The sequence below is a fragment of the Rhyacophila brunnea genome, unplaced genomic scaffold (assembly GCF_057557595.1).
Source record: "Rhyacophila brunnea isolate RB1 unplaced genomic scaffold, BYU_Rbru_1.0 scaffold_10, whole genome shotgun sequence".
In the NCBI taxonomy this organism is placed as follows: Eukaryota; Metazoa; Arthropoda; class Insecta; order Trichoptera; family Rhyacophilidae; genus Rhyacophila; species Rhyacophila brunnea.
This window is the reverse complement of record NW_028232752.1, coordinates 30,134,004-30,153,547: the sequence shown is the minus strand read 5'-3', so window position 1 is coordinate 30,153,547 and position 19,544 is coordinate 30,134,004. Positions and strand designations below refer to the sequence as shown.

Sequence of the window (19,544 nt, the reverse complement as noted above, 5' to 3'; positions counted from 1 at the left end):
TGCAACTTTATTCCGTGCACATGGGCGAAGCCATACCGGGACAATGACGTCACGCGGCTAGCCAAAATGCATGAAGAATCAGCTCCTGCACATGCGCCGGTGATACATTTTGGTATTATACCTGCGCTCCATATCGAAAGAAATCAGTTCGTCAGCTGAATGCAAAACTATTCTAACTCATTTTGAAATATTTTGGAAGGGGGTTCTTTGAAACAATCTACTTAAATTATTTATTGTTTTTATAGATAAATGAAAACATCATAATTTAGTAGGACTATTGAAGAAAAAAATTATGCACAAATGTTTTTATAAAAATAATAAATAACTTAAATACTATGTTTCAAAGAACACTTCTGTATATTATTTCAAATGTGAGTTAAAATAATTAATAAAGTTCTGCATTCAGCTGACGAGTTGCTTGCGATATCATGTTTTTTTCACACTAAAATGTCACATTCAAGCTGTGTGCAGAGTTACATTAAATTACATGTATTTTGTGAATGCCAACAAAATCACGCAGTCGAGACAAGCTTAGATGTGTGATCTGGCTTATGTACTAAAATGGAATGTCGAGAAAAAACAATAATGATTTACATTATTCGTGATTTACATAATATGTAATGCCAACGAGAAAAGAGGCAATTGAATCAACATTATTTGCTTGTTAATATATTTTGAAGAATACATCAGTATATTAAGTCATACGTACCTACACAACTGAGTGTTGAATGACAGTTGAAAGTCAATTGAATTGAATTTACAATTTTATTATGTTGCGGCGTCTGACTGTAGACGTGAAGATCTCTTTATATAGTATTTTCTGTCAGTATTGTGAATATTTATCTCAGGAGCTAAGGACCTCGTGAACTTCTCATAAAAATTACTGATTCAAATAAAGATATTGTTGAATTTTTGTCGATTTGTCACGATTTTTATGCGGATTTGTCAATATAAGAGCTGCAATGCGGGACTGACTGTTTGTTTGGTTGTTACTTGTGTCTCCAGACCAAAGTGTATATATGCGTGAACATTCTATATAAAACTGTTTACGAATATTAAATTTCTTTACGAACCTTCTTATTGTTCTAGTATTTATAGATGTCCAGGTTTTTTTGTAACCCACCGCGGATGGTATAGGTACCATGGCCCCCACAAGGGGGTGGGGCTGACGGGGCCCTAGCCTGGGGGACCGGGCTGAGGAGGAACCCGGCGAGGCGAGTCGGCCAGAAAAGTGAGATAAACACACATCACAAATTTGCTTCACTAATAAGTTCAAATATTTAGTATTATCTAAAATTATGTGCTGTACGATACAATTTTTAACTGACAATTTCAAAATTTGACAACTCCGTAATTCAAATGGATGTATATTATTATTATAACACTAAATATTCATATTAATTTTACCGTGAACACCATTTGCTACTGTAGAGCGTCACACAACCTATATCCTTAACGATAGTTAGGGGGGGGCATGATAGGTACAGATGGTATGTTGAATCTGATTAAGAAATTCCACGATGCTTTACATGAGGGAAACTCGAGGAAAAACTTACCGCCAGAGATATCGAGTCTCGCCAATGATACAATGACACGACAATATTAATAAAATACCCTGCTCATATCGTATCATTAATTTATACACACGCTACTGGTAAAATTTAAAAGGATTCGCGAATTTTGTCAAAGCCCCTCGCCTAATAATACCATTCCAGAATAACAAAACGAATTTTCATCGAAGCCTGGAAGGGGGCGTGGGGGGAGAGGTGGTTCACAGCAAAAAGCAAGATGGCGGATCGCAAGATAATCCAAGTTAATTGATGTTTATGACTTTGCAACGAGATTAATAAAACCAGGGTCCTTATAATAAATCTTTTGTAGGTATTTACTGCATGTACCAAAATCCCCGAATCATTATTCATTGATGTAGTTATAACGTCACATTACAATAACTAGGCAAACGAAATGTTTCCAATAAAACGTTTTAGGATTTTCTAATATTAAATTATTTTATAAACAATTAATTATTTCAAAATTTCCATGAATAGCGAGCGCTTGACAATATTTTCCGAAAATATTAAGGTGTGCGAGTTATCCTGTCGTATAGTCTGTCGTACGAGCAAAATCAGTACAATATCAGTCTTTAAACATCTAATATGCACAATTACCAAAGAATTGGTCAAACAACAGTTTTCAGCGTCGCAGGCGAAGAAAGCTAGTTTTTTCGAAATATTAAGAATTAAATAATAAGTGTGTATTATTACATTCACCTCCTTCCTTCATATGAGATCTACAATCATTGAAGACGTCGGAAGACGAATCCTAAACGAATACTAAATCCAAATCATAATAAATGTAATGGTACACAACTCTTATTAATCAGTATTTATGTTTATGTTATTTTTTTCTATTATTATTATTATATTCTCTTCTTCTCTCTTGTGAGGGTAATATTATTGTTATAGTGTAAATCTCATGTTGTGTACGTCTTGAACTTAGATTTGTTATGTCCACAATGTTTTGTATTCTTAAATAAATAAAAATTGAGACCGTCTCAAAATTTTGTAACGGAATAACACAAAATCTTATATACTTTATAGAAATAAGTGTAAACTTTATAAAAAAAACGTGAACAATTTAGGTAATGATTTTTATAATAATTTACCAACCGGAGCGCAATTTTTAACTTTTCCACGAGACGGAGCCGAAGTCTCGAGGATTTAACAGAACCGAGGATGGACCATTTCGGAGTCCATTTCGAACGCTGAATCAGATCCAATTTCAAGCTGTACCTACATAATCAGAAAGCTCTTTGCAGACATTATATATTTATAAATGATATCAAACGAAGATATTCCCATACTTATAGGTTTATAAATGATCCTTTTTAAATATTCATACACCCGTGAGGGAAAAGGATAATGTAACGTCCTATAGCTATAAAAAAAATCCATAAAAACTGTATTTTTCTCTAGTATATACTTTTTCTGATTATTAAACAGGTGAAGACCCAATATATACAATAAAAATCATTATATGGGATCACTAGCAAATATTACCAGGTCTCAAACGTCTTCTCTCCGTCTTTTACTTACGTCTACGTGTATGTTCTGTCGTACTGTCTTTGTTCTGTCGTTTTAAAATATTTAGTACGTAAGCAAGATGTCAACAGCAAGCAACCATTTTGATTTTATTTACAAGAAGTGTTAAAAATTACCTCGTGACGTAAAGTAACCATACAAAGATCGTTATTGAACTACTATCTAATGTACCTATGTTAAGTTTAACGCAACACCAGTAAGTACCTAATTTAATTATACGAATATTCCAAAATGTATTGTTCAAACTAAATTATATCTCTAGAGTTATAACTCACTTTAATAATATTCATTATGTGAACGTCTAGGTACGAGCTATAATTAAAAGTTTTATAATTGGGTAGGTTACAAAATTTACAGCATTAAACTTATGTATTCACAATCAGTTTGATAAAAATAAACCTGAGATGGGAACTCACATTAAAATTGTTATGAAATCGTCTTTCCCGTGAGAGTTATGAATTTATAATTCAACGGAGCATAGTCTATTACGAGTCATCACAATCATCACCACTCTTGAATTGGATAAAGTATTCCTCCATCTCCATCTAGTCAGACTTGACTTTTGACTTTGGATAATTCTTGATTATGGGGCACCTGGGGTTTGAACCCTTTGGGTGTATTCTATACACAAGGCGGCTATCGACGGTAGGCTAAATTTAGTATTATTACAGCAACATACGCTAATCTATTGCAGATGTTTCAGTTGTATAATATGGCATGTAGATTGAACTGTAGGGAATTTCAATACCGAATGAATTAGTATTTCTGTATTTCATATTGAAATCCGGTATGAAAGAAAATTCCGTCCAGAAACCGACGTAGAGACAAATTTTTGCTCGTTCGAAATGAAAGTCGAGAGCTTTTCCCCCCAAAATTAATATGTGGTGAATATTTATGACGCTTTTTTTAAATACAGGTTTTGGCATTTTTTCTACTTTTTAATACCGAAATGTATTTTGAATAATTTAAAATAACCGGTATTTCGGTATCGATGAATATCGGTATTGCAATCAATAGATTGAAGATACCAAAAGTCTAAAACTGGATAAGTCTATACTTATGAAATACTGCGCATCTATTCTATACACAAGACTGCTGTCGACGGCTTTCGAGGGTAGTTTATCATATTATTTATGTATTGAGGCATTATAATTGTTTCAATAAGTTAGCCGTCTAAACCGTCTATCTTGCTCAAAAAGTTAACACAGCCAAGAGAAGGGCTGTTTAAACATAATACTTTTTCACGGTTTAGGCGGTTATTTTAGTGTAACAATTAACCGCCTCAGTACATACATATGATAAAGACCGTTGATAGCCACAGATAGCCGCCGATAGCCGCCTTGTGTATAATATACTCACTTATCCCCTTCTTCCCTAGTTTTAAATCTGCAGTGTATGTTTGGTTCATCAAGTGAATCTTGTCAGTGCTGTTAGGTCAGTATTTAAAACATGTACAAATTTAATATATGAGCGCCACAGGCAAAACATTTATCATTTCCGCGAAAAATGCGCTTTCAACAATTGTAATATTCATATTCTTTCCTGAATTTTCCGCTCTTTAAAGTGCCTCTAAACCTTTAAACAGAGCATGACTTGCCTACCCCCATGGCACGCGACTGCTTCCATTCTTCCTGGATTTTAACTTTTCGCTACTACTTAATTATATACCGTGAATTTAATATAATATACTTACCTAATATATATAATAGTGATACATCAAAGTATAAGATGATTTTTAAGTCTATGACAGGGCTCGAAATGGACCTGAGCGCACCGGAGCACCGTTCCGGTTCGTTAAATCGGTAAAATTATCGCTCCGTCTCGTGTAAAAAATAATTTGGCCTTCTGAGTTAGATATGTCATACAACAAAAAATCTAACAAACTTATTTTTAAACTATCTACCTATATAAATATCTTCAGAAAATTTTCGAGCGCTCCGGTTCGTAAACTTTTTTCATTTCGAGCACTGGTCTGTGAACATTTAGAATCTTTCGACGACACTTTGTCACCCTTGCCGTAATGGAAAAATACTTTTTGAATAAATTATCATAAATGTGTGTAGTTTTGGTTTCATTTCGGTATGTGTTGCTACTTCATTATTCATCAGTTGTTTTTGCTGTCTAACTCCATTATTCCCAAACGTGCACCTTTCCATGTAAAATCGCGCTATTATAAAAGATGCAATAATATTATTATATAATTGTAATTCTTTAAATTGTACCGATAAGAGTTCTATGTACTAAAAATAGTCAGCTTGTTTATTTTATGTATTGGATAAGGAAACCTGACTGAGGTCAGGTGATATCATGTCACCGAGAAAATTCTGGAGTCAATCGCAAAATTCGCTTTTTCGTTTAACGCTTGCGAGTATACATACTGACGCATAAAATGCAGCAGTGTATTGTAGTGTGGTTGTCAGGGCTTGAAATGGCCGGAGCCCACCGGAGCGCCGTTCCGGTTCATGAAATCGGCAAAATTATCGCTCCATCTCGTGGGAAAAATAATATGGTCGTTTGAGGTAGATAAACCATATTATAACAAAAAATCTAACACACTTATTTTTATAAAATATACATAAAATTAGACAACTATGTTAATATTTTCGGAAAATTATCGAGCGCGAAAATTTTATATTTCGAGCGCTGAACGAGTATAAAAATTATTAATGAAAAATACTCCACGACTATTAATTGTATTCGACTACGTTAAACACGTGCATAAAACGCATGCGTTGAACGCAATAGCGAAATTGGATCGTATGAAGAACTCGTAGTTCAGCCAGTGATGCCAACAGTACTATAATTATAGTACACTACTATAATTTTAATTCTGCGAATAATGTAAAATACTATAATTTTACGCCAAATATACCAAAATACTATTACTAATTTTAAATGATTCAAGACGAAAAATATTCCTGTACTATATATTTTTTAGAAATAATATAGTTTTTACGCCTTCGTACTATAATAATCAGCATAGAAAAAGATGGCAACACTGAGTCCATCTATCACAACAATAGGTATACCAGGTCCTATCTCCTCCTATCTATCCCCTACCTTTATATATTTTTGCGTCGTATACTAAAAAAAACCTCATGAATCGTGAATATTGTTTCAATTTTGAAACGGGAAAATTTTACGATGAAGCTTAAGTAAAGTTTAACATATTTTTTTTATATTCATACTTTTATATATGCAGGCCCATTCATATTAAAATGAAAAAATATGGCAGTGCTTTCGGTATAAATGATATACCTACAATGTGAAGAGTAAAAATTCTACATATTTTATTATTCTCTGTTCAACACAAACACAAGACCTGTCGGAAATTGTGTGAAAAGAAAACATTTAAAAATGTGTACCGTGGAATTGAGCCCAATAATCACATACCTACCCGGTATACCCTTAAAATGATTACGTGAATTAGTGAATCTACAAAAATACGACGAATGGCGTAGCATTTTGGATGTTTCAAATAAAAATAATTGAAAGGGAGGGTTAAACATTAAAAAATGGGAATCTCAAAATGGTGAAACTCAAATAAAATGTTTTACCGAATCCGGGGGTGTAGTGCTAACAGGGCAATCTAGCGACATAATACAAAGTAACTGTGATAAAAATGTGCGTTGTTGTTTGTTTCTGCATTTTACAAAATGATATGTAAGTATATTGTGGGGTTAATGCCAAAAGTTGCTAAGTCTCGAAATCATGTTATGGAGTAACTTTCAAATTGCAATTAAGTATTCCAATTTGAAAGTTTGACGTGCCCTCTAAAATCAGGCATAATCCTAATTTATTTGTGCTTTATGTGCATGTTCTATATTATATCGGATGACCTTGAATATTTTTTTTCTAGCATACTTACAATATTGACACATAATCCGTTGTTAACTCTAAATACCTAATTTATCGACTTACCAACTATTGGCAGAATGTTAATTATTTACCAGTTCTCCGGTAACTACTGCTCCCTATGGAGTAGGTGTAGGACTTGCTAATTGGCGGTGAAAAATAAAAATGTTTTGAAAATCTACATAAATGTATTTCGAAATCGAAATTATCGGCCTGACAAAAATGTTACATCTCAAAATACCCATTATGTTTTTAATGTGTTCCTATAAGATTGGTTTCTAATATTGCTTGGCTATGGCGGAAGACAATTATTCATATTATTTCCACCACCCGGTGTAAAAATGTGACCATGTTCTTTTTCAGGACGTTATCCGTCTGGAGACGCAATACTGGACTCTGGTGGACATCCCCAAACAAGAGAAGCAAGAGACGGTTCCGGCGTTCGTCCTGCGCGCCTGCGCAATCATGGAGAAGACACAGAAGTCTGGCGAAGGAGTCAAGACCTCCACCAAGCTGGCTGAAGAGGCCGCTGACAGGAGGGAGAGGATAGAGAGACTCACCGGTAATAATATATTTTAAACTACTAACATATCGTCGGTGTTTTGTAAAAAGGGCGAATCAACCGTTTTGGCGAAATCGAGATTTTAATGAAAATACAATATGTACCCCACTAGCTTTGTTGTGTAAAAACGGCGAATTTGTATCTCCACAGGAAAGTACTTAAAAACGATAATCGTAAGGGCGAATATCCATTTAGTATTACAAATAAAAGCGAATGTTTACAGTACTAGTCGCGCCACCTGTCGGCTTTTCTAAGGACTTATTGACCCACCCTCGTATAAAAGGGTTAACAGCAAAGGAAATAAAAAATGAGTTGGATTTAGTTCACGGCATATCTGCTCCTTCACTTGCAACTATTTATAACTGGTTAAATGAATTTAAACGTGGTCGTACATCAACAAAGGATGAACCACGCTCAGGACGTCCTGTAGAGGTGACTACACCAGAAATGATCAATAAAATCCACGATATGGTGTTAAGTGACCGAAGATTAAAGTTGAGTGAGATAATTGAGGTTACAGGGATCTCAAAAGGTAGCGTCATTTCTATTTTACATGACAAATTGGGCATGAAAAATATTTCTGCAAGATGGGTGCCGCGTTTGCTCACAGTCGACAATAAACGCAATAGGGTGGTGGCCTCTAAAGCCCTGTTGTCGCTCATGCAACGCAATCCGGATGAATTTTTTCGTCGCTTTGTGACTGTAGATGAAACATGGATACACCACTATACTCCCGAGACGAAAGAACAGTCAAAGCAGTGGATTGCGAAGGCAAACCATGTCCAAAGAAGGCGAAAACCGTAAAATCAGCTGGTAAGGTTATGGCTACTGTATTTTGGGATGCACGTGAAATTATTTTCGTTGACTATTTGGAAAAAGGAAAAAAAATAACAGGGGATTATTATGCATCTTTATTGGACCAGCTAAAAAACAAAATTGAAGAAAAACGGCCTCATTTAAACAGGAAAATAATCCTCTTTCATCAGGACAATGCCCGTGTTCACACATGTTTACGATCAATGGCTAAAATTGAAGAATTGAAGTTTGAATTGGTCGACCACCCACCGTATTCGCCAGATTTAGCCCCCAGTGACTTTTTTCTTTTCCCAAACTTAAAAAAATGGCTAAGTGGACAACGTTTTTTTTCAAATGAAGAAGTCATCGATCGGACAAATGCTTATTTTGAGGACCTTCCGAAAACTTATTTTTCTGACGGTTTAAAAAATATTGAGAAACGTCTAACCAATTGTATTGAGCTCCAAGGAGATTATGTTGAGAAATAAAAAAAAATTACAAAAATAAAAACTGTTTTAATGCTTTTTTCTAAGGAATTATTGACCCACCCTCGTATTAAAATGTTTAATAACAGCTCTAAACTCAATTTTCTCCATTTTCCATTTTTCCATTTTCCACAAGCAAAATTTTTTTTTAAATGTACGAGAAACACACAACATTCCGACCAATCTGATTGAAACTTCGCAGCATACTGAATCGGTAGTGCCGCTGCATGAAAACAAACCGCTTACAGTACTAGTCGCGCCACCTGTCGGCTTTTCTAAGGACTTATTGACCCACCCTCGTAGTTAAATCGCCCTTTTTACAAAACACCGATGATATATGAAGTAATATGTCAATAGTGTGATACCAACGAAATAAAAATTAATATTCTCTATGTTGGCAGTTTTTTTAATATACAATAAAGTGGTAGCCGTCTATTGACGTCTTCCTCTGACTGTAATTTGCGATTGTTCATCTAAATAAATAATGACGATTCACTGCATGAAAATCTTCTTTTTAGCTTGTATTTTTTTCAGTTGTTTCATATGATATAAAAGTCCATATACATACCCTGTGAACGTATTAACCAATAATGCAACGGGAAATTGATGCCTAATCACATGTTCGTGCATCTGTGAACATGTGTTTTTGGTAAAAATCAATACCAAACAATCTACAATGAAACAATCGGAAAAAAATGATGAGTCACAAACGCCCCCTCCCAAACGTTCAACTATGTACTAAGTGACCTGCTGAAAATGATGCTCTGTAGCTCTATAACCCGACCAATTTATAAATAAGAAACATTGTTCACAATATATCTAAGTCAACTAGAGTAGCTACATTCGGTTGTGACGTTAGTGAGGTTGTTTCAGCTGACGAAGAGGGGCCTAGAGAAATTATTCAAAGGTATCTAGATAAAATATATATGAGACAAACAATGTATTTTGAGTATTTTTCCCATGCCCTGCTCTCCCGCTGAAACGACCAAGCAAGCACTATGACTGTATGTAGCTACTCTACTTATTTACATTTCGATATCGTCACTGTTCTGGCAGAAGACACTAATTCGAAAAAATTACATATTGAGTTAGTTATACCAAAATGTTCCTTATTTCAAACTTTACCGTCTGGAAGCCTTCTTAATAAATAAACAGTCTTTATTTTAAAGTCATCCGTTTGACGATTACTTAATCAACTCACATGATATACCATTTCAAACATTTTAACAACTTCATAGTCAAATTACTCAAAACTGGTATTCTCCAGTTAGTGTGTTCTGCCAGAACAGAGACGATATTATCTAATATTAGGAATATATTGAATGTAAACGTATCACCGATTGATATAATTATAATGGATACAATATTAAATTAATTTGTAGATATGACCACTGCGCAAATAGAAGGAGAGAACACTCAGATGACGAATGATCTCTATCGCTTGTTGAAAAAGTATTCCGGCCTCAGGAATCTCATTCGTGAGCTTAAGGTAAGCATTTTTATTGTATTTGGACCAAGTAGAGTAACTGTTCACATATTGTTATATAATTTTGCATGGAGGTATCTGGGATTAATTTGTTTATTATCATCTAGCTAGAGTCTAGACATGTTTGTTTGATTTATTTTTATATTTCATCAATTAAAATATAATGTCACTGTAAACACGGATACTAAGATTTTGAATATTTATGATGAGCATTTTTATTGAAAAAAAAACCTCAAAACACATCGACTAAGAAAAATCTCTCAGGTTTTCTCAGAGGAAAAGAAAGTGTGTTTGGAAAAAACTATTTTTTACCACGTTTTTCTTAGCTCGTATTCTTGTTTGTCCGGTGGTTATTTATCCAGTACAAACCTTGCAATCGATTTTTAACAACTAACTTTCCGACTAGCTAGACATTTGAAACTTTTATAATATATCAGAACACGATGCCAATGCTTTCTTTTAATACTTTTAGCCATCTTTAAGTAGAATTGAATTAATTTTCAGTTAATTCTGTATTGTATGAAAAGTTATTTCGGAAGAAATCCGTAAAAAGTAAAATACTATTATTGGTTGCTAAGGGGGTGGTCCTGGCAACTAAATTATTAATAAATACGTGCGTTATTATGGAAATCAAAATGACATTTCAGTATTCTATATTTTTTGTTCGTTGCAAAATAGCAAAAAAATGATTTGTTGACAATTGCCTTATTTGTCCTAAATTATTAATACATAGAATTGTCAAGTTTATAAATGATTCAACAGAAAATTTAAAAACGTGGTACATAAAAAGATCTTTTTATCTTGTAATTATGTAAGATTTTCTTAGTAGGTACGTTTCTGAAGATTTTAAAAACTGGATTCTTTTTTAGAAACATTTTAGAGACATTAAAAATGTTCGGTATACAAAACATTTGTTCAAAGTAATAGAAGAAAATTACAAATTTCACTCCTTATCACAAGTTATATACTTAAACTTTTTTATGAGGAATGATTATTGACCATTAAAGTACTTTTTTTATTATTATTATTATATTATCTTCACAGTATTTCTATATAATATGTATGATCATTTAATTTGGGACCTATTTACACATCAAATCTCAGACCATTACGTGTGTATTGCCTCTTCCCTGTTATAATAATATGTAACACAATAATTTATTAAACTGATTTTTCAGTCCGACTACATGAACTCCAAGGTTTACCCGATGTTCCCCCGTTACACAATGCTCAAGGATATGATAAAGGATATCATTCATGATCCCGACTACATGGAAGTCTGCCACGAGGTCGACTCTTAGTGCACAATGAACATCTACCACTCGATTATTAATTTTATACTCTGCGGCTCAACTGTGCATCACATTCTGAGGAATTTTATACAATGCGAGTCAAAGAGTATGAATCCCACCTAATAATTAACCTATGCCAGAAGGACCACTTAAACACGTCCGATTGTATTGATTTGATACTGCCATTTATTTAAGTACTTAACTACTACAGGAATGATTATAGAATTCAGAAATCAGTCAATGAACTGTTTTGGATGGTTTATTTTACGAGGTTAAAAACAATACTGACGATGTGTTTCATGTAAATTGTACGTGTTACATTTCACCGTAGCACAGTTCGCCGCGAGCTTTCTTATGGAAAGAGATGACCGTATGTATACTCGTATAGTATAGCACGAGATGAAAAAATTACACGTCGCTCTGTATTTCTAATTTAATCACATACCTATTTTCTACCATCTTTCCCTTGTATTTCGGTGTAGTATTAAAGTGTTTTAGGTACAAGTCGGTTTACAGGAATCCACACGGGAACCGCGGCAATTTTCATAGCTGACTTTGCCAAAATTCATGAATTCAAGAACGAAAACCTATCCTAACCTAACAAATAGTCCAGTATATCGGCTATTTTCAAAATTTGTTTGCCGCTGGCTTCCTGTAAACCGACAAGAACCGTGTTTTATTTAGAAATGAATTTTATCTCAGTTATATGACCCAAAGAGGTTGGAATATATTTCCGATACAATATTTCACGGTGAAGTGTGATACGGCGAACTGCATACGTACATATTTACGGACACGTACTGACGTATTGGTGAAATGAAGGAAATAAGAATGAGATGACACTGATTTAAAAATTTCACACTGCCTGGATTACTTTTTTTTAATTACAATAAAAATTTAATAAGTATGGATAATATGAAAACTGAAAATTACATAGCCATAAATAAAACAATTTAACATTTTATTTTATTTGGCAAAACAAAAAATAATAATAGTACAACAGTTCCATCTGTTGCCATTATCAATAAATATTTTTTTATGTTTCCAAATTTGAAATATAGATGGCACAATAATTTGTTTTATTAGCAATAGTCATTTCAGCCTTTTTCAATGTTATCCATACTAATTCAATGTGTTTTCAAGTTCTGACACAAAAGGTCAGAAGAAACGTTTTTATGACATCATGTTAATCTAACAAATTTAATAAGAGTATAAAATATCATAATAATTGTTAAGATAACATAATATTATTATTAATTCTGCTTCACTACCAATTTATACATCTCATTGAACATTTTCATAGAATAATTTTGTATTCATGAACAGCATTATCTAAGATATTCAATGAGTTATTAATATCTACATTATACACATTTAAACAACAATATCAGCTATTCAACTCTTTCCTACGTCATCAAGTCGTTTGTAAAAATATCCATAATTTTTACATTCACATAATATTATGGAATAGAGTTGTACTATTTCAATATTTATATTAAGACTGTAATACCCTTTTACATGATTCATTATTGTATTTTAAAAAACGTAGCCAACTATTATCAAATCATTATCATTTTGTCGCTTTGTTGAAAGTAACTATTTTTAAAATACTCTACGTCTATACACCAAATAATATTAACCGCTAAGTTACAGAACATACTCATTTTTAAATGGAGACATAGAGAAAATATCGTAGATAAAATAGTAGTGACCACATAAAAAAATTAATAATAATTATAACAAAAAAATACTTTAATATTTGAACATTTGCAAATGTATAACATTTGAATAAAATATCATCTTAATTTTATCAGTATTACAGTAAAATAAGAATAATATACTTATTGAATTGTTTTAGTTTATTAAATCTGTTTTTATTGAATTAAAATGAATGAAAATAATGAATAAATGCGTTTGTTAAATAAAATATTTATTTTCTAGTAAATTATATTATGCCGTTTTAATAATATTGTTAGAATTTGACAACATGTATTTTTAAATAGGTATTTGAAAGGCCAGAATAAAATTGTTTCAATTGCCCTCATATTAATATGGCATACTGACAACAAAATATGATGTAAACAGTGGCGGCTCGTGGATATTATATCTGGGGGTGCTGCGGTTGATTAAAAATAAAAATAAATGATTATTTGGATTATATTTTACTATTAACATCAAAATTATTAAAATTAAATATGTATATATAAGTGTTTTTATTTCATTGTAAAATTGACTCTTCCGTCTTTTTTCCTTGAAAGAAGGTCTATCACCTTTAGTTGCTCTAGACATCTGTCGCGACTCGCGCCGCGTGTCGCTACTAGCTCAGAGTCGCTGTCCCGACAACGTTCGCAACACGAAAATAGTATTTTCGTATCAGTATTGCTGTCTAAGCGGCAGTACCAGACTAAGCTCTGAGCGGCGAGCCCCACTCCCCGCACCCTCCCTTCGCCAATTCGAGCATATTCTATCGAAAACGGTACTGCATGAAATCACGCAATGCATCACTTTCATCGCGGTTATGATAATTATTATTGGATGTATCGGTGCGTGGGCAAGCTTAACACGCTTAAATAATATTTATATTTTCATATAATATACATAAATTAATGTATATTATAATATTACATTTTTCTCATTTTGCTTGGGAGTGCTGCAGTTCCGCAGTGCATATGGACGAGCCGCCACTGGATGTAACTGAAATTTTACAAAATTTCATATTATTTCTAAAATATTTTATAGTTTTACTGCATCATCAATTATTAAATTCATTCAGAAATTTTTTGAAATCATCACTACAATTATTTCGTTATATCTCTCTTATGAAACGATGCATAAAAATATCTTTAAAATATAAGTAAATATATTTATATTATATTATTAGATATGTATTAAAAGTAAACATTAGGATTTATCCAAGTGATGAAAAATTTTGTGTTCACAAAAATGATCTAAAAACGCTTAATATTTTCATATGCGGTTTTTATTATAAAAAAAATTTTATTCATTCCATTAGTGTGAAAAATGTATTTTTACAAATTATCTCAGCATATTAAATATGCAAATGATTATTATAGAAAAATCTATAATGACTATCACAAGATTGTTTTTGCTAAATTATTTTTGTTCAATTGTGATAAATTTTGTTGTGATCTATATTTTACAATATTTATCAGTTTTTGGTAAAGGAAATTTTAATATTCGTCGACATCTACATAATAAAATAATAAAGCAACTCTTATATTATATATACATTATATATTAAATAATTGTGTGTATTGCTATGACTGTTAAAACACGCTTCATGTATGTATGTGACCATATCATAAATATATGTGTGTAGTCAATATAATCCTGAGTATCTAAAAAATATCTAATCACTACCGAAAATGCTTGTAAACTTAAAATAAAAAAATATGTATTTTTAGTTCTTTTGTTATATTAAGTTTTATACCAGTATTAAACAGTTTTCATAAAAAAAATCGTTATCAAGTACTTATAACATTAAAACGCTTCATCTTAGCATTATTTCTTGTCTTGTCTATCCATTATTCCAATTTAAAAATAGATTGACGATAAAGAATATTGCTATTATTAAAACCCATAGCCGGATTTGCTATAGTGCTAACTATAGCCCAGGGCCCCCCAGAGTCTGAAAAATTTAATTTGAGAACATTTATGAAAAAAATCTTTAGGCAGATAAAGCAACTGTCTACACGTCATGAATTAAATTGCTGGGTCCAAGAGGTTTATAATATTAGGCGGCTACTTTCAATAAAAGTAAATCAGCGTCCTAGAACCAGACTGTAGTATGTGGAAAATCATAGTTCTGAGATAATTGAAGATTTTACTCTAATTTAACCAGGCCATAAAAAAATTAATAGAGCACTTGGTAAAGTAGAGAGTATTTGTTAAAATAAAATAACAAATAAGCCGGAAACTGATAGAACTGTCTGACGTTTGAGTATAAATATCAAATTTAAAAGTAATAAATTTTAAGCCCAGAATAAACTTACTGTAGTGTTTCAATATTATTGTATAAAACCCCGTTTACATGTGCATGGATTTATTGCTGACAGTACGTATTATCGCGGCCGTAACAAAAAAATGTGCGTGTAAACGTCATGTATTATCCTGCAGGTGCAAGATTGCATGCATGAATCAAAAAAGTTCGGAAGCTTCTGAATTTTAATGCGACAGTGGCGAACCTACCGGCAAAAAACGAACTACACCACGGCTGATTTTTACGAGCTGTCAAATAGTGCCATAAAATGACAACATCGCGTCTCACCTACTCTTCAAGAATGAGATTGGAGTCAGGACTTTTACGTGTAAACAGTCATTGCCACGATATTTTAAAATACACACTATTGCTGCCAGTAAATTCATGCACGTGTACAAGCGCTCCAGTGCATATCTATATAAATTTTCATTAGCAATACGACCATATTTTTATGAATAACTCCAAAATTACATTTAATGCAGATACAAACATTTTACCGTTGGATAGAGGATTGAATAGTTATAAAAATTGCATAATTAACGCAAAACTGCATTTTTTCGAGATATTACGGTCCGGTTCTAGGACAGCATAATATACTATTATTAACAATTAAAAAAAAAACGGATGCCATCGTAGCGTTTAGATGCTATGACACATAAAAAAGTTACCTGAATCAGCTAAAACATCCATTAAAAAACTTGGAATATCATACAGCAAAAAGACTATTTAAAATATTTAACATTTTGTAAAATGCTTTTTGATAACTTGTTTTGCTGGGGCCCCTAATACATATTAACCCACCCCTTCAAGTGTAAATCCGGTTCAGTTAAAACCTATTATATTAGATTTTTCACACTGTCAAGTTGTCCAAGAGATGATTTACAAAGAAAACATAATATATCAACACAAATTATCATATTAAATTTTTGACGTGATTCTATCAAAATTACCAAAATCACAAGGTTGTGTAAAAATATTATTATGAGTACCAAATTGTAGGTATTATTTTTTATTACAAATAAGAACTAACATCTATATCATAATATTGTTCTAAATTAACTAATAATAATTGTTTATATTTTAAAGGCCTTATCGTTTTCTAATTATACGCTTGTTAATTATAAACACAACTTCAAAATATTTTTAACAATCAAAATATTGTAATGATTGCATTAAATTGATATGAAGAAGGTAGCATCTTGTTTACTATAAAAAATCTTGGACCACAAATTTATGACAGAGCAAAATGCACTGCAATTTATATAACTTTAATGTATCTTTTTTAAATTATTCTTGCTTTAAAAATGTATCCCTTTCCGACAGGCACGCACATCAAGGAGGGTAAGGGTGGTTTCGGGTCCAGTCCCCCAGAATCAGAAAAAATACTTTACAAATTATTTAGGTAAATGGAATATTACTTCATATTATTCATTATCAGGTTCAAAAGGTTTGTGACCTGGATGATTTGACTATCAAACAGCCTATGAACAAGTTGGCTATACTCCTCTTGGCGTTCAACGACATGCAACACTTGTGACTCATAAATTGGTGCGACTATCTGGGGTATCGAATGCTTGATTTAATATTACGATACAGCATGTCTCAAAAACAAGACAGCGAGGACTACCCAAACGAACACCAATAATGTGGTGAATACGACAGCTCGCAATAACTAGCAGGTTAATTACCTTTAGGTAAAAATGCAGTAGTCAATGGTTGAAACGATAAGAAACTATACATACTAGGCGGAGTAAATGAATCAGTGGCACTTTTCAAAATGAACCCGTTCCTAAAGAATTTTTTTGTGTGCGAATGAAAACTGTGGCTATTGTCTTTTATGATTTTTATATTGGTTAAATAAGTTGTAGGCTAGCTAGGCCATAAAATAAAATACTTTTTGGTTAATCTCTATCATCGTATTACATTTTAATGGGATTTTCTATAAAGTCAAACCAAAGGTATAAAATTAATTAGTTGATCAGTTGCCATTTTATTATTATTAGATTTAAAAAATCTGCTTTGATGCCTGTAGTTTAGGAACTGCGTGCCAAATCTATAACTATTATAATATTATGTGTTTAAATAATCAAAAAAAAATATTAGTATTTCCTAGTAACATTCAGATAAAATCTTCTTATTTAAAAGCTGTTTAATCATGAATATTAATCAAAATGTATTTTGCTACCAAAATGTTAGTAGTCTTTCATAATGATACTGTTATAGATTGATTTATTTGTTTATTAGCATTTGTTATAATTATATATTATTCAAAAAGAACAAAGAAACACTAGAATATGACTAAATTATAAGAGCAATGCCTGTTAAAAATATTTGGGAAAAATCATTGACAACAATAAATTGGCAACATTGTTGAACTTTGAGTTTTTAAATTATTGTACTACTGTACTAAGTAGACAAATATTATTATCCTCTGTATTGACCGATTTCACATGAAAGTATTCTTATATATTTTAGATTTGACAAATTGGTCATTCAAATAAAATTCACGGTACCTAACAGTAGCGTCCATTGACTTTTAGGATTGGGCGTGCTGTTCATTATAAGTGGTTTTACCTATCAAAGCACCCTTTTTTAATAGGTATTCTATATATTATGTGAAATATATCTGGAAAGTCATTACGAAAAGGACAGAAATTACACCAATATGACAGATTTAAAAGAATGTGCAGCGATGACTTTTTTATATAAATATCTTAAAGTAGTTTTGTGATGCGCTGCATACATAACATCTATGAACCGCACGCCACTGGTACCTAGGTATGTTGATTAATTTGTTAAGGTCTTGGTGAATTGCTAAAAATCAGAGAGAACGTAGCACTTTCCATCGAAACTTCGTAAAGCAAATGCATATTGAATATATTTTAATACAGTAACAGATTTTCAAATTCTGCCAATCTCCCTGCAAAGTTTATCAGGGTCAAAAAAAAATTAACCGACCTTCCAGATACCGAGTCGTATTTTTTGTAAAAAAAAATACTATAACTATATTTAAACCATTATAAGTTGTCCGCTGAGTGAGGGCGCCACAATATGCTAACATTTGACATATCATCCAATACTTGTTATACTGTTCTAAATGTTCTAAATTCGCACACCGGACGATTTATGATGGTATATCTATATCAATAGTATTTCACAAAGCAGGAGTTTTTATTTTACATTTCGATTCCCGGTGAACTAGGTACCCAAGGCGGAGTAACCAGACACTGAGATGTTGCCATTAAATTAACCAACCAACAGAAATGGTGTTGCCACTAATTACGATTAATTGTTTTCTGAAAGACTACACTTCTTAAGTAAACTAATTTTGATCATTTGGAACCATTTTTTGACTATTGTTATAACTTCTCAAAAAGTCTCCGACCGTGTTTTATTTGACAAGATGGATGTATAATATTATTTTTTGATAATGTGAGAATCATTTTGTATACTTAATAATAACTATTGTACAACATACATATTTGAGATGTACGCACAATCCCATTTATTAGGTTGAAGCATTCATGCTATCAACTTCTATGTTTAAATACGCTATCTTTATTATGGTAACCCTATGATAGTCTTAATGCATAACGAGGTGTATTAGGTGTAAGTCTAGTGTTTCTTTGTTTAACCTGCCATAACTTAAGTAGGTAAACCTAATGAAAATGTGTTAGTTAATGAATGTTTCGTGTAAAACAAAATATAAACCTACAGGAAGAAGTACCTACATGTTTTGAGTGTAATAAAAATACATGTGTAGCATTTATCAATATCACCTGAGAATGAAGTTAATCATCTATAATTGTATATCAAATCATTCAGGGTCCATGTTCTCGTTAAGTTGATTATAATCAACTAGGTAGGTAGGCTTTGTGAGGTGGTTACTATAATCTTATGTATGTAATAATAACATATTTTAAAAATGAATAAAAAAAACATTACTAACTGACTTCTACTATAACATT

The 19,544-nt window shown here is 32.2% G+C and overlaps 1 protein-coding gene across 1 annotated transcript in view; it reads left to right on the top strand.

Annotated features, from left to right (window-relative positions):
* The window catches only part of LOC147079082 (uncharacterized), a 566,084-nt gene extending 554,452 nt beyond the window's left edge, over positions 1-11,632 (top strand). The window contains exons 5-7 of the mRNA XM_085953346.1: positions 7,320-7,518; positions 10,181-10,287; positions 11,463-11,632. Of these exons, the coding sequence (XP_085809472.1) occupies positions 7,320-7,518; positions 10,181-10,287; positions 11,463-11,585 (429 nt within the window). The 3' untranslated portion in view covers positions 11,586-11,632. The remainder of the gene's footprint in view (positions 1-7,319; positions 7,519-10,180; positions 10,288-11,462) is intronic.
* The last annotated feature ends 7,912 nt before the right edge of the window (positions 11,633-19,544 follow it).